The sequence below is a fragment of the Vicia villosa genome, unplaced genomic scaffold (assembly GCF_029867415.1).
Source record: "Vicia villosa cultivar HV-30 ecotype Madison, WI unplaced genomic scaffold, Vvil1.0 ctg.002009F_1_1, whole genome shotgun sequence".
NCBI lineage: Eukaryota > Viridiplantae > Streptophyta > Magnoliopsida > Fabales > Fabaceae > Vicia > Vicia villosa.
The window spans coordinates 116,553-134,725 of NW_026705810.1; the positions used below are offsets into that span (position 1 = coordinate 116,553).

The window sequence follows — 18,173 nt, forward strand, 5'->3', positions numbered from 1 at the left end:
GAATGGTCACACTCTCACAAGGTGAACTGACATTTGGCTATGGTAGTTGTGCTCAAAATCAAACAAGTGCCTTGATCACTTTTGTGCATTCACAAAATCAACACAAACGACAGATTAAACATAATAATATCCAGTTAAAACAAGAAATGTCGGTCACTCGCATATGTACACAATGGAAAGCCACCTCACATTTATGGTTAAAAGGGGAAATTAATGTGATTCAAGTCATGATCAAGTTATGCAAAAAGAATGAATAATATGAAAATTGTACAAATGAAAAGTCTCCTAAACATGTTATGCTATAGAAAGCGATAAACGAGTACCTTGCTATGTACAAATTCGAACAATCATTACTGCACAATTGGCATGTTGAATCAATCAAAATTGGAGAATTACCAAAGATGACTTCAAGTAATCGGGCCAAAGTTTAAGTCTAAACAACAACAAAAGAATTAACACATATTACTAATAATTACTACACTATAAGTCCTTGGTGGAAGTGGGAAAAAGGCGAGCCAAGCGAACAATTAAAAAGAGTTCACTGGCCAAAAATAGCAGACCGCGCTAAGCGCACTACACCAGAAAAACAGAACCAGTCCAGAAAACCAGAATTTCCAGTGCGGCCTCCACTTAACACCTACACAACTCATTTACAGAAAAATATACAACCGTTGGGGTGCCTCCCAACAAGCGCTTGTTTTACGTCGTTAGCTTGATGCCTTTATTGTGCACGGTAGTAACTTCCTTCATGGCACGCCAATGCTTTCGCCTCAAACGCACCTAAAGAAAACGACCTAACCACACACTTGAACAAACGTTACGAAACAATACAATTTACAACAAAACATAAACAACACATATGTGCAAATACTCAAACAATAAGAAAAACACAATTTAAAACGAAATGGTGAAATTGACTAAACAAGTTGAAAAGTGAAGATATGTAATTTAAGAGCTAATCCGAGTTCAACTTGTCTAGTCAGTTTACCAAACAAAACGAAACAAGTATAACTATACACAAATATACAAGTATGTGTCTATGCACAAAATATACGATATGGACATATTTACGAAACTTAAAACGCGAAACCATTGCAATGTGATTAATCTAAAAACCAATCCCCGACAACGGCGCCATTTTGATGAAGCGATAAAGCGGCAAGCAAAAAGTAATATGTATTATTTATTATCGGGTGATATAGGTTATATCGTATCGTAGTCCACAGAGATTGGTAGAGAAAAACTGCCTATCAACTATCTCGCGTTCTAAGTTTCATGATTGGGTGCGGAAAGTAAAATGCGGGAAAAGTAAATAAAAGAAAATAAACAATCTTAATAGTCTAAGAGAAATAGTTATGGAATTGCATTTCGTTCTACCCGTCAAATACTTAAATCTGAAGATCTATCGCTCAACACTCACAATACGCATCAAAATCACCAGGCATCATTCGAGATGCCATATCAATGTCCATGTCTGAAACACCGACGAAAGCTCAACCGCACTATTCACATCAGCGATATCTCAACCGACACAAATAACACGGAGGCATTAAACTCGATACCCATTACGATTATTAGTCCCAAATCTATTTCTACAATTTAGAAACTAATAGTTATCATTCCTAATCAAGATCTATGATGTCTATTTCTACAACAACACAAATCTGAAGCATTTAAGCAAAAAAGATCAAGAACAACAACAATGATGATTTATAAAGTGAATATATAAACGATCCCAAGATCAACAAATCTACATGCAATAAGAGTAGAAATATAAATACAAAACCCACCATTGGAATGAAACATAGTAAAGAAAGAAGATGAACCGGAAACTCTCACTGTGTCAAGGCAATCGAGACAAATCCATAGCCAATCCACATGATGTAGCACCTAATGGTGTTTCCTATGCCTCTAAACTATCAAAAATGGATAAGATCTCTTCCATGGGGGAAGAGGTGATAAAAACCTAAAAAATCTGATTTTACAACATATATACAAAAACTAAAATTGCAGAGCGCGCTAAACGCGATGTCCTTTATTTTTTCTTAAACCGCCAGAGCGCGCTTAGCGCCAAAAAACTACGCTAAGCCCTAAACTTTCTGCCAGACCGCGCTAAGCGCCAAAAAACTGCGCTAAGCCCTAAACTTTCTGCCAGACCGCACTAAGCGCCCTCAACAGGACAACAAATTTTATTTCTTCAAAACCGCGTTCGCAGCCGTGTCTTTGACACTTTATTCCTCGAAACTCAGAACATACATAAATACCTACAAATAGACAACAAAACTATCAAACGGTACATATTTATACGAAAACATAACAAAACACAAACGATGCAAATATACACAAAAATGGGGAATTATTCAAACGGTATTACAAAAAGTATCGATAAGTACCACTATTTACATACACAAAATAACTACATTTTAGCACTTATCACATCTCTCGGGAGAAAAAAACTTTTATCATACCATATGGAAGAGTTCTTTATGAATTTTTCTCTCAGTTAGAAATAGTTAATAGGGATATATTGTTGAAATTGAGTGGAGTCAAAAGTTTTAATATGTGAAATAGTTATCTGTTGTCCTATTTTTTTATCATTAGTAAAATATTTTCTTTTCTATTACTGCCTATTCTTGTTTATTGATATAATAAATATTTTGAGAATTACTAATTAACAAAGAAAAACATGGAATATGGAAAAGCGCCATGTGAGAAATCGTTGAAAAAAACTTTAAATGCACAAATAGGGATTCGAAGCGAGATCCCTTATAGTTATATTCCATCGGTCTTCTAAAAAAACTAATAATAGGTTTATTATTTTTTAATGGATAAAACATGACGCTCAATTATAGCTATGTTACCTCGATTTTTGAGAAAACTAAGGGGAAATATATATATATATATATATATATATATATATATATATATATATATATATATATATATATATATATATATATATATATATATATATATTTTTTTTTAATAAAATCAAACATTACGCTCCTAGGGCCTATACTCTCGATTTTTAGCATGTTCGAGGTGACAGCGTTGTCATTAAAAAATGTTATTTGTATTAGTGCTAGTTGTATCTTCTCCATCTCTCTCTCTCTCTCTCACATACACACACAAAGTCTTCTTTTTGAATAACTAGCACTGAGATTGAAGGTACTCTGTTTGTATGAGCTGAGTATAGGTGATTTTGTTCGTTTAATGCTCGTGATCTCTTAAGACAATTAGTATTTAAACATGAATTATACTTTGATGACCAAGTGAATTCAAATATAAAAGGAAAGAGGAGTGAACTTTGATTAAAAATAATTCTAAAACTTTAAAGAAAAAGGTTGATTTTACTTGATTAATTTTTAATAAAAGAGATTAGCCACAGATGAAGAATGGATGAGTAAATAAATTAAATATAAAAAGATACGAGAACAGAAATAACACACCAGAAGTTATATTGGTTCATCCTAAATCCACGTGGCCTACTCTAATCTCCAACGATTTTCTCTTGAAAATTCCTCTAATAATAGAAAATTTATCACAAGTCTACAACTTTCTTACACTAAGATATTATCCCAGGTGTATTTTGAAACCTTTATAATGATATAATAATTGACACGAGAACATCACTATCTTGATTTACCATTATAGGTCAAACATATTGATCAATGATTACAAAAGAATAACTCTCACTAAGTGCTTCGCTCTCTCAATGTTAAAGTAGGAGAAAGAGTAATATTCATATTTCTTGAGTGTTTTTTTTTTAGCAAAAGTCTTTAGCCAAGAAAGGAAAGTATTTTGGGTTGGATCTGCATCATAATCGATTAGACTGCAACTCTAATTGATTATGAACTAGCAAGTAGGAAAGTTTTTGCTAAATCAGGAACATAATCGTCAGAAAGCTTCTTAATCGATTATTAAGCGATTACGTCCCATCATCATTTAAATATGATCCATAATCGATTATAGACCTAAATCTTGTTATATTATCGATGAAGTAAACTCGATAATCAATTTATACATCGGCCAAAACCTTTTTTTATAAGTTTTTAAAAATAGATGCAGTCTAGAAAAGATTTCAATATGTGTGTTATCTTAGTACTTTGAGAAATAGTTATATTTAATATTATATGTGATACTGTAAAACTGATATACCGACGAAACAAGGATCCATGACATGACAAGCTTTTTACACATGACTTCATTTCTTGATGAAGTTGTTTATCTTTTTATTAGCTTTTACCCATATCACCGAAAACTTTAGTGCTTTTTGGTTTGTTTTACCTAAATTAACACAAAATAAATTAATAAAATATTTTTTTTATATTTAATCAAGCAATTAACTTTATATTGCATACTGTTGAATTAAATAAACAATATATTAAAATATTATTATTAAATAATTTTAAATTATTTACTTTTAATATATTTTTTAAAATAAATTTTCGTTTATAATATTGAAGTCTTCAATTTGAAGAGATGGATTATATTTATTAGCATTTCAATTATATAAAATTTTCATTAATAAAAAATTCAAAACAGATGAAAATATCAATGAAATTTTAAATATACTAAAGATGTATACAACAGAATAAAATTTTCACCGGCAAAAGCCGGCAGCCGGCGGTTAAGCACGTCGGCGACAACATGGGGATTGCATAGCACGTAGATTCCAACAAATAACCACATCACCAACAAAATCAAATCTCAACCCTCCATTCCACTTGTACCTCCATCTTAACCGTCCAATTCCCAAATGTTTTGTTAACGCGTTTTCTCCAACATTCTCTGTAACAGAAAAAACGACATAACTATCTGTCTTTTATCTCTCTCTCTTCCATTTTTCAACGTGATTTCTGTCACGTTGAGATTCATTTCCATTCCCCATCTTCAAAAAAATCATTGGAATCAAACACCAAAATTTTCTTCCTAGGGTTCATTGAATTTGGTTCAACGTTGGGTTTTTCACGTTAATTTTCCACCTATAATAATTTTAACATTCTTCAAATCTCTCCAAAATCTTTTATAGCATATACTTGCATGTTCATATTCATGTCGCACTCTTTCTTTCTGCAATGATCAATTGCATTGCACCATCAAGCATATGATTAAAGGTAAACATACATTTCTTTTGTTTCTATTTTTTTCCAAACATTTCTGGTTTATGAATCATAGACTCTGACACGGACACCTGACAGGGCACAAACACCTGATAGGACGCGACCCTGATATAAACACCTGACAGGACACAGACACCTGATAGGACACGACTCTAATTGAGACACCTGACAGGACACATACACCGGATAGGAAACGACATTGGGGCAAACACCTGACAGGACACAGACTCCTGATAGGACACGACTCTTACACGGATACTTAATAAGATAGACTTTGGCATGGTCATCCGTTACGACACAAACGAGGAATGATGCTTGGGATAGGGGGTAATTAGTGTTAGATGGGAAACAACTGTGTTGGTTCGGGAACCTCGCAATCAAGGGATGTATCATCACCCTGTGCAAGTCCTTCTTGCTGGCCGCTTGGTGGAACGAAGAAAGATACTTGTGATGCACATAAGACCAGTCCAACAAAAGCTATAGAAGCTGCTCCAAACAAGGCACCACCGGTAGTGAAAATTGAGAATGAGGATGTAAAGCCATCACCGCAACAAAAGGCGCAAACGAATGAAGGTGCTGTTGGTACACCTGCAAAACCAAAGAGACCTCAGAATGTGAAGAGACTAGCAAGTGCAGGACTCAAAGCAGATTCTGTTTTGCAGCGAAAAACGGTTAGTCTAAAAGAGTTTTATAATTTGGGACAAAAGCTTGGACAAGGGCAATTCGGAACAACATTTCTTTGTGTGGAGAAAGCAACTGGGAAAGAGTATGCTTGTAAATCCATCTTGAAGAGGAAGTTGTTGACAGAGGAGGATGTGGAAGATGTGAGGAGAGAGATTCAGATTATGCATCACTTGGCTGGGAGTCCAAGCATAGTTTCGATTAAGGAAGCTTCCGAAGATGCTGTTGCTGTTCATGTTGTTATGGAGTTGTGTTCAGGTGGTGAGCTTTTTGACAGGATTGTGGAAAGAGGGCATTATACTGAGAGAAAAGCGGCTAAACTTGCACGGACTATTGTTGGTGTTATTGAGTCATGTCATTCTCTAGGAGTAATGCATCGTGATCTTAAGCCGGAGAATTTTCTTTTTGTTAATCAGCAGGAAGAATCTCCTCTTAAGGCAATAGATTTTGGACTATCTGCATTTTTTAAACCAGGTTTGTCCAAAATGCATTTCATGTAACATAATTCATTTGACATTACAAGAAATTAATTTCTGCTTAGGTAAATTGCAATAACATTTACTGCAAAGAGACTAACACTTAAATTTTACAGGTGACATTTTCAATGATGTAGTAGGGAGTCCATATTATGTTGCACCTGAAGTCTTACGCAAGCGATATGGCCCTGAAGCAGATGTTTGGAGTGCTGGTGTCATCTTGTACATTCTCTTATGTGGGGTGCCTCCATTTTGGGGTGGTAAGAGTTCTTAAGATATCAAACTTACTATATTCTAATATATCGATTTGCTTAATCTATGTTTCGATAAAATTATAAGTTTCCTAGTTCTAAAAAATTTAACTTTTGTATTGATCGTTTGAAATAGAATCGGAGCAGGAGATATTTGAGGCCATTTTGCATAGTGATCTTGATTTCACATCAGATCCATGGCCTGGTATATCTGAAAGTGCAAAAGACTTGGTTAAGAAGATGCTTGTTAGAGATCCTAGTAAACGGTTATCAGCTTTTGACGTTCTTCGTAAGTTTCTCTACCGTTATCTCATTGAGATCTATATTAGCGAAACAAAGGGTTATAAGGCAGCATTCAGAGAAATTTTCACGAATCTCTAATATTTCGTACAGTTGAACATTTTAGTTTCATCCGAAGCGTAAAAATATTGTTGAACTCGAGGTTTTTTACCACATTTTTAATGATTTGATGATGATCTGATTCTTTGCAGGTCACCCCTGGATTCAGGTTGATGGAGCAGCCCCAGACAAGCCTCTTGATTCTGCAGTTTTGAGTCGCATGAAACAGTTTACTGCAATGAACAAGCTCAAGAAAATGGCTCTTAGAGTAAGTTATTTTTTCTATCACATAACTCACTACAACATATTTTTTGCGTTTACTTGGATTGTCACATTGTAAATGTTTATGCTGTTCTATGCAGGTTATTGCAGAGAATCTCTCCGAAGAAGAAATTGCTGGTTTGAAAGAAATGTTTAAGATGATCGACACGGACAATAGTGGTTACATTACGTTTGAAGAACTCAAGATTGGACTGAAAAAATTTGGTGCCAACCTCAATGAATCTGAAATTTACGATCTAATGCAATCTGTAAGTATTAGTTAGAATTACACTTCAGTTATAATGCCAATTATATAGACTATCTAAGCTGACACGGTGTGACGCATTTGATAGTAAATCAAGTCTCTTAAACATATGCTACGAGGTTTGAGTTAGAACTATATTAATTTGACATATCATTCCGATCGTTTTCGGGTTTCAGGCGGATGTTGATAATAGTGGTACAATCGACTATGGAGAATTCATAGCTGCAACATTGCATTTAAACAAAGTTGATAGGGAAGATCATTTAGTCGCTGCTTTCTCATATTTTGATAAAGATGGAAGTGGATACATCACGCGAGATGAGCTTCAAAAAGCTTGTGAAGAATTCGGCCTAGGGGAGGTTGGCTTGGAGGAAATGATCCGAGAAGCCGATCAGAATAATGTGAGTATATACTTTATTTTCGTTTAGCAGAGGTTCCTTCCATGAGAAGCAATCCTGTTCAAGGCAGAACTGGATTCAAATTGTTTGATTGATAATAACTTTGTTATGCGTGTTTTGGTTTTTCAGGATGGACGAATAGATTACAACGAATTTGTGGCCATGATGCAGAGAGGGAATGCAGAAATCGGTAAGAGGGGTCGAAAGGGTAGCCGTAGTTTAAGCATTGCATTTAGGGAGGCACTACCAGTATGCTAATGTAAAAAAAGTTTATACCATTGTAGTGATTGATTTTCTCTAAAATTTTGTAATGTAGCATTCTTTCCTTGGTGTATTAAATTGAACATAGTTTCTCGAGGAAATGGCTCTGGTTACTTAAAATGTTGATAGGTATTATTTGAGAGAATTTATTGCATCATTCCTTATCATATACTGTAAAACCACTCGAGTTTAACATGAGGTATCATTGGAGTTGAATAGTCACTAATGCTGATGGCGACGAAGTGACTTTGTTTGGACGGGATTAACTACAATGACGAGTCTTGGGGACGACGAGCGTGTTATGAAGCACGGACACCTCGAAAAAGACTCCAACACTAACACCGTGATATCGATAATAATTTGAAAAAATAAATAAATTAAATGTAATCACAAGTGTCGGTGTTGGTGTCTTACACGGACACACCTCTTTTCAGAGGTGTCGGTACTACGTGTAACAGTTGCGGGGTATTGGAAAATATCGGCAGAGAGAAAATAAAAGAACACAATAATAACATAAAGATATAACATAGAAACTTCAAAACCGGAGAAAAAACTACGGCCACTATCAAATAACATGTGAAAATTGTTACAACACATGATATACGCTCAACTACACCACTCCATCAATTTTCACATTGTCTTCACCGACAATCTTAGTTTTAAAAACTATCATACTCTCTCATGAAGAATACATTTCACTTGAAGTTAAACCACTCCAAGAATTTCACACGTAAAAAATTAAGTTCAAAACTTATGGAGTAACTTCCTTGTTGGCAGGAGGCTCTTCAGCCACCAACGTAATCCTTCACCTTGTGTAGTCTTGATGTATCAACACATCTTTGACTTTAACTTTCCACAAGTCAAACAAATTATACCATCAATTTTCTCTATCTCAAACTGCACAACAGAACTTGTGACTGCAGCTCAACAACTCTTTCACAACACTACCCTTCTTTTCTGACGTGGAAGATCAGAAAAAGTTGCAACCATAGATCATACTAAGAACTCGTATCCCAAGATCGAACCAAAAGCTCTGATAGTAGTTGTTGGGAAAAACAAAGCAAAGCATAGAGAAAAAAAGAGGAACGCAATGGAAACTCCAAAATTGGAGAAAAAACTGGGACCGTTGTCAACAGACAACCAGAGAATAACATTATGTGAAAATTGTTACAACACATAATATACCCTTAACTATTTCAAGCCCCTAGTACACGCACAACCTCCAAAATAAATATTCAACTACATCTCACAACACTCTAATACAAGAGCATAAGAGAACAAAGAAAGTCAAATAAAAGCTTAAATTTATTTTAAATGGTGCATCTTGTAAAGAAAAACTTGAGTCCTATATATAGCGTTGGATTTCATTTTCTACCGCTAAACTATGAGATGTGGCACTTAGAAGTACTTTAATACCATATGTATGAAGGTGCGAGAAACGCATGAAAGGGGTTTGAATTTGGTTGCACCAAATATAATCTTTTCGCAACTCAAAACAAGAGATTAACAAGAGAATAAAAATATATGAACACAATTATTTTTATCCTGGTTCACTGTTAATGAAGTTACTTCAGTCCACCCGCCAAGATGATTTTGCCTTCTCAATAAGGACTTGATCCACTATAACAAAATTGATTACAGACAACCACAATGACCGCAACCACTGTCTTCTTGAGACTCTTGACTAACAGTTAGACTCTCAAGGAAACAACCACAATAAGCTAATGATCAACCTCGCTGACAACTCCAACAAGTTCAGTTGATCATTATCATGAAACCACTGTGGCCGCAGCCACAGTCTTCTTGTGGCTTCTGACTAACACTTAGTCCCCTAAGGAATCTGTTCGCTACAGGAAGAACAAGTGGTCAGCAACGGTAGGCTTGATCTTCGGTGATGGTTGAGAAAAAAAATGGTTGTCCCTGCAAGGTACTCCGATGCCAAAGTAAGTAAGAGAACAACAATGTACAATAGAAAGTATGAGATTCGGGAAAAGTTTGGATTACCTCACCCTCTAGGGACATAGGCTATTTATAAGTGTTCTCGTTGGAATGGATTGGATCCCCTATCTTCGTGGGCCTGGGCGTGATTCTGGCCCAGAATATAGGGGATTGTTGACTAGGTCTTGACTATTCGTGCCCAGAACACTCGTCGTTGCCGGGGACGAAATCTTAGCCTGCTCAGCTAACCTTCAGTTGTGCTCGGAACGCGGGGAAGAAGTCCTCCCTATTGGCTATCATGGTTTGGATCAATGCTTATTGGGCCAGTTTACGCCAGAGAGTGGGTTGGCCCAATTGGAACATTTGGGCCAGTCCAGAACAGATGCACATACTCAAGGGGAGCCTTCAGGTAAATCAGGAAAAGCATCATCTAAAAACTTGAGTTTTTCCATCATTAAAAATGGGGAATATGTGAATACAATTGTCATTTAGAGATATTTTGCATGATGTCAAAACTAGGATTGAATTATCTTTTTTAATCATTGAATTGTGTCTCTGAGTATATGTGTGCACCCTTGCATTAGAAATATTAGGAATCGTTTAAAACAAGTTTGAAATTGACCCAAAACCAAGGTTGTTAAAATCTCGATTTAAAACCTAAATTCTATAGATTTCACGTATCTAAGTCAGCATTTCAAGTTAAATCGCAGGTAAGAACCTTTTTACATAAAATCGTATTCCGGAATGATTTTAAGTGATTTAAATCTTTCTAAAATCGGTGAAATCATGTAAAATCGTTGGATTTTACTCTTGAAAACCTGATTTTACTTTTTTTTTTCAAAATTTATAAATCACATTTTATATTTAGGCCCATAAAATTTTCTCTAGGGATTACTAATTTTATTCACATTCATATATTGGTTATAATATTAAATAATTTTTAACATTTGGAGAAGGATTTAATTAAGTCGAACATGAATATTCTAATGAAGATGATGTTGTAGAAGGATTGAACTTTTGATTAAGTTGAAGATGAAGATGAAAAGATTTTTTTTTTGAACTTATGAAACTATTTCTTTTTTTTATAATCTTTTGGATGTTACATTTTATGATATGGTGGACAAGTTATTGTTAGAACAAGAAATGTTCTGATCAATATTCTTAGTTTTGATGATAACATTATGTATGAATTTTGTATAAGACAATGTGGTACTCTGATCCTTTACGTTTTCCATTTCAGGAAAAGTATAAAAGAGTATGCACAAATCAGCGTTCAGAAGCACTGACCCAGAAGTTCTGGATGGCTTCATCAGAACATGCTCTGGCAAGACATCAGAAGATGGTCCTGCAGAATCAGAACATGAACTGGAAAGCATCAGAAGATGGCAGTCAGAAGTACAAGCTCTGAAGCTCTGATGGTATCACGCTCAAAGCTCTTCAAAGTCAGAAGATAGAAGATGCTCTGCACCAAAGCTGGAGACTCTGAAATTCAAATGTCTACTCAACACATTCTGAGTCCAGAAGAAAGTACAAGATGAAAAAGCTATAACGTCAAATCTCTGACTGACAAAAGGAATGTTAGAAGCTACAAAAGGCAAAGTCAGTAAAAGCAGCAAAAGCATGGCTCGAGGTAGTTGACAAAAGTGTGAAACATTAAATGCAGCGTTGTACTATTCACGCAAAGCATTAAATGCTCCCAACGGTCATTTCCTCTCAAGCGCCTATATATAGAAGTTCTGATCAGAAGCAAAATACAACACTTGCGCAAAACTTACAGAAACCCTGTCAAACTGAAAAGAAAAAAGAACTTCATCATCAACCTCACAGCTCTTTGTAATATTTAGTGAGTGTTAAGAATTAGAACTTAAGAGAAATATCACAGTTGTGATTACATCTTTATTAGAAGCAATCTAAACTCTTGTAAACATTTATTTTACATTGATTGTAAAAGATTTCCTAGAGTTATCAAGTTGTGATCTGTAGACTCTAAAAGACTTAGAGGGTATCTAAGTGGAAAACCATTGTAATCAGTTGGATTAGTGGATTAAATCCTCAGTTGAGGTAAATCACCTTGTCAGGGGTGGACTGTAGTAGTTTGGTTAACAACGAACCAGGATAAAAATAATTGTGTTCATTGTTTTTATCTTCCAAGTTTTTGAGTTACACTCATTCAATCCCCCCCTTTCTAAGTGTTTTTCACTCCTTCATTTATGTAGTTTGATACAAGTTTGTGAATATTACACTTTATTATGATGATATAGTATGTTTTCACTTTATAATTAAGTTAAAATTTTAAATAATTAACGCATTTAGAATATTATATAAGTATATATGTCGTATATATAAAGTTAATATAATTTTAATATGAGGTTATGATTTTATGTTTCGATTTTACCTAGGTAAAACGAGTCAAGATAAAAACTCGATTCTGACAACCTTACCCAAAACCATGAAAAACATTTTCTTCACTAAAATGCATTGCATGTGCTTGCACATACGTTCTACAGGCCGACGCATGCAACTCAGTATTAAAGACTGTAGCCTCTAATTCATTTAGGCCGGCAGACACACCTTCAGGCTGACACATACTGAAAGTTTACATATCATGTGTCGCCACATACGATGTTCAGATCAACACATGTGCATTAATATTGAAGCTTGTAGCCACTAACTTGCTCAGGCCGGCACATGTATACACATGCTGGAACATACTTTTAAAGGCAGGTTAATGTGTCGGCACATCCATGTTTCAGGCTTATGTCTTTAGTCATTATATCGATTGTGTTTAATCTTCCATTTTTCTCTTGTTGCCAATGTACTCACACTATAAATACATCTCTCATGCATCATTTCAAACTTATGAAACCATAACATTTATCTTGATTGCTCTTCATCTTCAAGCTTGACCCTATGCATACACACTGACAAATCACACATAATCATCTTTTGTTGGGGTGCCATCTTGACTCGGTTGATAATTTTCAATTTATGTTGGTTTTAATCTAAGATTGGGGTTGAGAATCAATGAGGTTTCATCCGGAAAAACTGTGAGAATTTTTACCTTAAGATCGTATGAAGATTTGAGGGTTTCTGGAAATAGTTATACAAATTGGATTCGGCCGAGTGAAGAACTTGAAAAAAAATATGGTTCTTGCAAGCCTAGTAGCGCGAGACAGTGGATCATTTGGTAATCTTGTAACAATAATCTGCAGTTGGATTCGACCGAGTGAATACCTTGAAGAACGGGAGTTTCTTGCAAGCCTAGTAGCACAAGATGGTGGATCGATTGGATTGTTGGGTGCTTAATTTCACTCTAATCAAGCAAAGAGAATTTTGTTGGATCAACATAAACTATAGGGGTGTAAGATTGCAGCATTTCTTTTGTAATAGATCTTTTGCAATAGTATGAAATTTATCTCAATTCCAAAATGGAATTGGGGGCAGATGTATCCTTCGTAAGGATGAATGGGGAACTGCCTAAATAAATCCTTGTTTCTCTCTATCTCTCTTCACTCTCTTAACTTCAATTATCCAATTTATCAAATAACATTGTTTAATCGAACGAATCGTAATAATTTTTTTGCCATTATTTTAGTTTAAGGTAATGTGTTGATCAGCTTATAATCACTTTGATTATAAGTGGTTTTCGTATCAACACAAGTCAATAGAAACATTCTGAACACTCGCTCGCACGCCAAGTGCTCGATAAAAGTGCAATGTTTTGCTTTATACAATCTCATTGGAGATAGGAAACATATTGATTGGTTTTGAGGGATTAAATTGAAATGATCTTGTATCGATAATATCTTAAAATTATCTTAATTCCATTAGGCTCGCATATCTGAGATTTCAATAACCTGGTTTGATAGAGTACAATTTGATCCAAGCAAAAACCTTACACTTACATGTTTTTCCAAATGAGTTTTTATTTTTTTTCTCTTAAGAGTTTAAAATGCCATTATGGCATGGGGTATCTATTCAACCCCCCTCTAAATAAGTTTCTGTAGTCTAACAATTTTGTTCTTCAAACAACAAGATGTCATACACAATGTTCGAACATTGTGTATGATAATTTAAATCCATAACTGGCAGAATAAAGGAAAATTTTAATAACACATGAATTGGTAATCTAGTTCGGTAAAAAATCACCTACATCTGGAGGAATTTAACCTAATGAAAGGAAATTTTCTCTTACTAGTCAGAAGTATAAGTTGGTATAATTTGAACTCTCCTAGTTCAATGCCTCATTTTCTAATACTACCCTTGAATTTCGATCTAGTCTCCCGCTGAAAGGAACTTCACTCTTAATAGTCAAAAGTACAATTGCTCTTATTTGAACTCACTTCGTCCGGTGCCACTTTCCTAATGCTACCCATGAAGATTCGATTAAGGCTTCGACTGAATCGGAGACACGTCTCACTTTCACTAGAACACTCTCCCAAGTGTTTATTCAATTACACAAATAAAAGATAAAACTCTAAAACAACTCAATACTTTATTCGAATGACTTATACTTGATACCTAAGAATAGAGTGTACAAAATACAAATACAAAGACTCAACAAAAGTCCAGCTAAAAATCTCCATAGGGTTTAGAGTTGAAAGTGGTTGAACCTTGGAGTCTTGATAAAAATTGAATTTAGGATAAATCTTTTCAAAATCTAAATACATGCTAACATACTCATATCTGTGATTGGACAGTAAATGAAACAAAACTCATAAGTATGATATAATCTTCAATCAACCTTGCTCGCCAAGCAAGCAATCTGAGACAAGATATCACGCAGAATGTCAGAAATTTTGCTTAACATGTCTTCATAAATCCAATTTTGAATCTTAATTAAAACAAATCCAATAATGTCTTTACTAGTGATCGGTAAATTAGCAAGTGTACTAATCTGCCAATATAGTAATAATGGGAAATCCCACAGTATCGATCTCAAGGATTGCATGGTGTTATAGAGTTCTATTTTAATTCAATTAAACAAAATCCTTGGGGTTTTGGTTTGGAGAATCTTGAATTAAACTGCAAATAAACGTAAAAGATTGACTTGGCCAAATATGAGTAACACGCCAGGGTAGGTGTGTGCATTAACATGTAACAACTCTGAATCCTTATTTCAATAAGAAATCCAAAATTATCAACTACCGGTTCTTAAGGGTGTTTACCCCTAATTCCTTAGTGGGCAAACCATTGAGCATTCATCCTAAATCCTAATTCCTTAGCGAATTATGATGAAATCAAGCCTTTAAATTATCAAGAATATTCTGGTTACTATAGGGTATCCCTATTCCTAGGCAATATCTACTATAGTCTAATTGTACAAAAACCCTAACAATGGCGGTCCAGCCTTATTGCTAGTCATACATCAATCCTGTTGGTCCGACGAGGAAAGCTTTAGAAACATTGTACAATTAAATTGAACATGTGTTGGCTGAAGATTTCGTTTAGAAAGAATATCCTTTGAAGAGTTACAATTTGAAGAAAGATGGTTACTGATGACCATTTCTGAGATTAAAAATGGCTACTGATGGCCATGTTTCGAGAATGTTGGTTTGAGTTGGAGTAAAAGATGGTTAGACTTGGAGCTAATTCGAAGAGGATTATCTTTAAAAGACTTAAACGTTTTTGCGAAATACATAAAGTACTGAAGCTTAACGTGTTTTCGTAGCATTCTCAATTCTGATCACGTTGCCACGCGTCGAAAGAGGATTCAGGCGGGAGGACCGTTAGGGTCGAATTTAGTATAAATAAGGGTCTTAATGTTAGGATTCTGGGTGTTCATTTTGTACAAATCACTCACAAATCACTCAAGTATCAAGTGTTTAGAGAACGAGTTCACTGAGAAATGTACGTATGACACCAACACCAGTTTAATATCTTTGTACTTCATTTTTATGCAAAGTATCTTTTCATTATTACTGCTTTCGTTTACTTCCTGTTATTTATATTCTTGCACTTCTTTTATTCTGTTTTATTTCATTTCGAAGTACTTTACATTCTTGCACGTTACATTCTTGCACTTTACATTTCTGCATTTTACATATCTTTATTTATGTTTCTTTGTCGAAAGTCATACTTACATACATAGCAAGTGTTGTCTTTTAACACATATTCACACGATCATATCACAAAGAAGTTTTTCTCGAAGCCAAAACAAACAAGCATGAATCAGATCATGTCGAAAGACAATTGTTTGACTATGTCCTAGGATCAATCTAGTCGATCCTGCGAGTAACCAAAATATATTTATTATAGTTTGGAGGACTAGCAGTTGTTTATCGGAAATCACCGTAAACAAATTGGCACACCCGGTGGGACAGTGTCAAACAGATTGTTATTAATTGATTGTTTTGTTTTGTCTAGAAAATATCAAGACCTTGTATGAACCTTAGGAACGGTAAATTAACCAACAGTGCACAACCGATTCCTAAACGAAGGTACAACAAGAAAAAGGTCAATGCGGCCAGTGGAGGGGGGATCAAGATCCCCCATAAGGGTCAGGAACAGTAGCGACAAATTCTACGCACGTTTCGACTTCTACTCAAGAGGCGCAGGCTATACCGGTTTCGACAGGATCTGAACCCATAGGTAGTTCCCAGGCGATACCCGAAAATACTACAGGGACAACAGGGACTGTACCAGTTTCGAGTTCGACCACCGCGCCTCCATTCATCAGCGCAAGCGAGATACCCCCTTTCTCGACAAACGCTGCAAGTCAGTTATTTTCCCCAGGACCATCATCCACTTTCGAAGGTTGGAGACCCAACAATCCATATGGAATGCCATATTCATATATGACAGGATTACGGGGATCAGGGCCAACATACACTACAACTAACCCGACGACATTTTCGCTGAATGTCAGTTCGATAGGTCGAAGCGCACAGAATACTGGCTTCTCTGCCTACCACAAATAGTCAAGCAGCATTTCGACAAGAAATGGATGCAAGTAACCATGATATGTTAGGAACTCTTGCTAAAGAATTGGGGTCAATCTTGAATCCGTTAGCAACAAACATTGCTAGGACTAACCAGGATAATGTGGAAACTTTCCAAAAAATATCATCTCAAATAAATCGAATGGCGGATTTTTTAGGAGTTCCACAAAACAGACGAAGGAACAACCAATCAACTTATCAGGAAGGGGGACCCATTCTAGAACCAGTTCGAGCCACAGCACCGCCACCTAGGCCAACACCAGCCAAACAAAACCAAGTGGTAGATTTAGAAACTCGAGGTCAAACGACTAACGTTGGCCAACAAGCAGTTTCCCAGCAACAGCCTAATCTAGTTGTAGTAAGAAGAAATGAACATCCTGACGAAGTGGTCCATAGGGTTAGGAGAGACAATTTGGCAACAGAGAACAATCTCACTGCCATGATAGAGAGAATAATGGCTAACAATGGCCTTAATACCGGGCTTCGACGTCCAAATTATACATCCCCCATAGCAGAATATATCATGCAAACAGAATTGCCAAGGGGTACCAAAGTACCAAAATTCACTAAATTTTCAGGGGACACCAATGAGTCTACCGTGGAGCACATAGCCAGATATCTGACGGAGGCAGGGGATCTAGCAGGGAACGAAGATTTAAGGATTAAATACTTCCCTAGTTCGCTAACAAAAAATGCTTTTGTTTGGTTCACCATGTTGCCCCCAAGTTCCATAGATGCATGGGCACACTTGGAGAGATTATTCCATGAACAGTTTTACATGGGTCAAACCAAGATAAGTCTGAAAGAATTGGCTAGCATCAAGAGGAAGTTCACGGAGTCTATAGATGATTACTTAAACAGGTTCCGTTTGTTGAAATCAAGATGCTTCACGATTGTCCCAGAGTATGAATTAGTTGAAATGGCTGCAGGTGGCCTAGATTATTCAATTCGAAAGAAACTGGATACTCAATACCTAAGGGATATGGCCCAATTGGCAGACAGGGTTCGACAAGTCGAACGACTAAAAGCAGAAAAGGCCAGAGCAAGTAAAAATTATAAGAAGGAGAGAGTAGCATACGTCGAAGCCGAAGACGTTGATGGCGAACCTTTCGAAGATTCATACAACATGGAAGAGGTCGAAATAGACCTTGCTGAATTAAAAGAGGCGCCACCTTATTCTTGCAAATTGCTCACCCCTTCTAATGGAAAAAATCCAATAGAGAATGATAAAAGCGATAG

General features: G+C 35.7%; 1 protein-coding gene across 4 annotated transcripts; it reads left to right on the top strand.

Annotated features, from left to right (window-relative positions):
• The first annotated feature begins 4,821 nt into the window (after positions 1-4,821).
• LOC131637466 (calcium-dependent protein kinase 26-like) lies at positions 4,822-8,205 on the top strand. 4 transcript variants are annotated; one of them, XM_058908047.1, is made up of 8 exons: positions 4,822-5,117; positions 5,202-6,278; positions 6,397-6,540; positions 6,668-6,820; positions 7,023-7,138; positions 7,233-7,400; positions 7,573-7,797; positions 7,924-8,205. In XM_058908047.1, the coding sequence occupies exons 2-8, from the start codon at positions 5,465-5,467 to the stop codon at positions 8,050-8,052; spliced, it is 1,749 nt and encodes a 582-aa protein (XP_058764030.1). In that variant the 5' UTR covers positions 4,822-5,117; positions 5,202-5,464; the 3' UTR covers positions 8,053-8,205. The 4 variants fall into 4 exon arrangements, with proteins under 4 accessions (XP_058764030.1, XP_058764031.1, XP_058764033.1 ...); XM_058908048.1 differs by having other exon boundaries at positions 5,220-6,278; XM_058908050.1 differs by having other exon boundaries at positions 5,249-6,278.
• Positions 8,206-18,173: the final 9,968 nt, after the last annotated feature.

Excerpts from the sequence above, each read along its gene's own strand:
- LOC131637466 (XM_058908047.1), top strand. The coding sequence starts at position 5,465 with ATGGGAAACAACTGTGTTGGTTCGGGAACCTCGCAATCAAGGGATGTA. Across the intron at positions 6,821-7,022 it reads ATCAGCTTTTGACGTTCTTC|GTCACCCCTGGATTCAGGTT; the intron begins GTAAGTTTCTCT and ends GATTCTTTGCAG. Across the intron at positions 7,139-7,232 it reads TCAAGAAAATGGCTCTTAGA|GTTATTGCAGAGAATCTCTC; the intron begins GTAAGTTATTTT and ends TGTTCTATGCAG.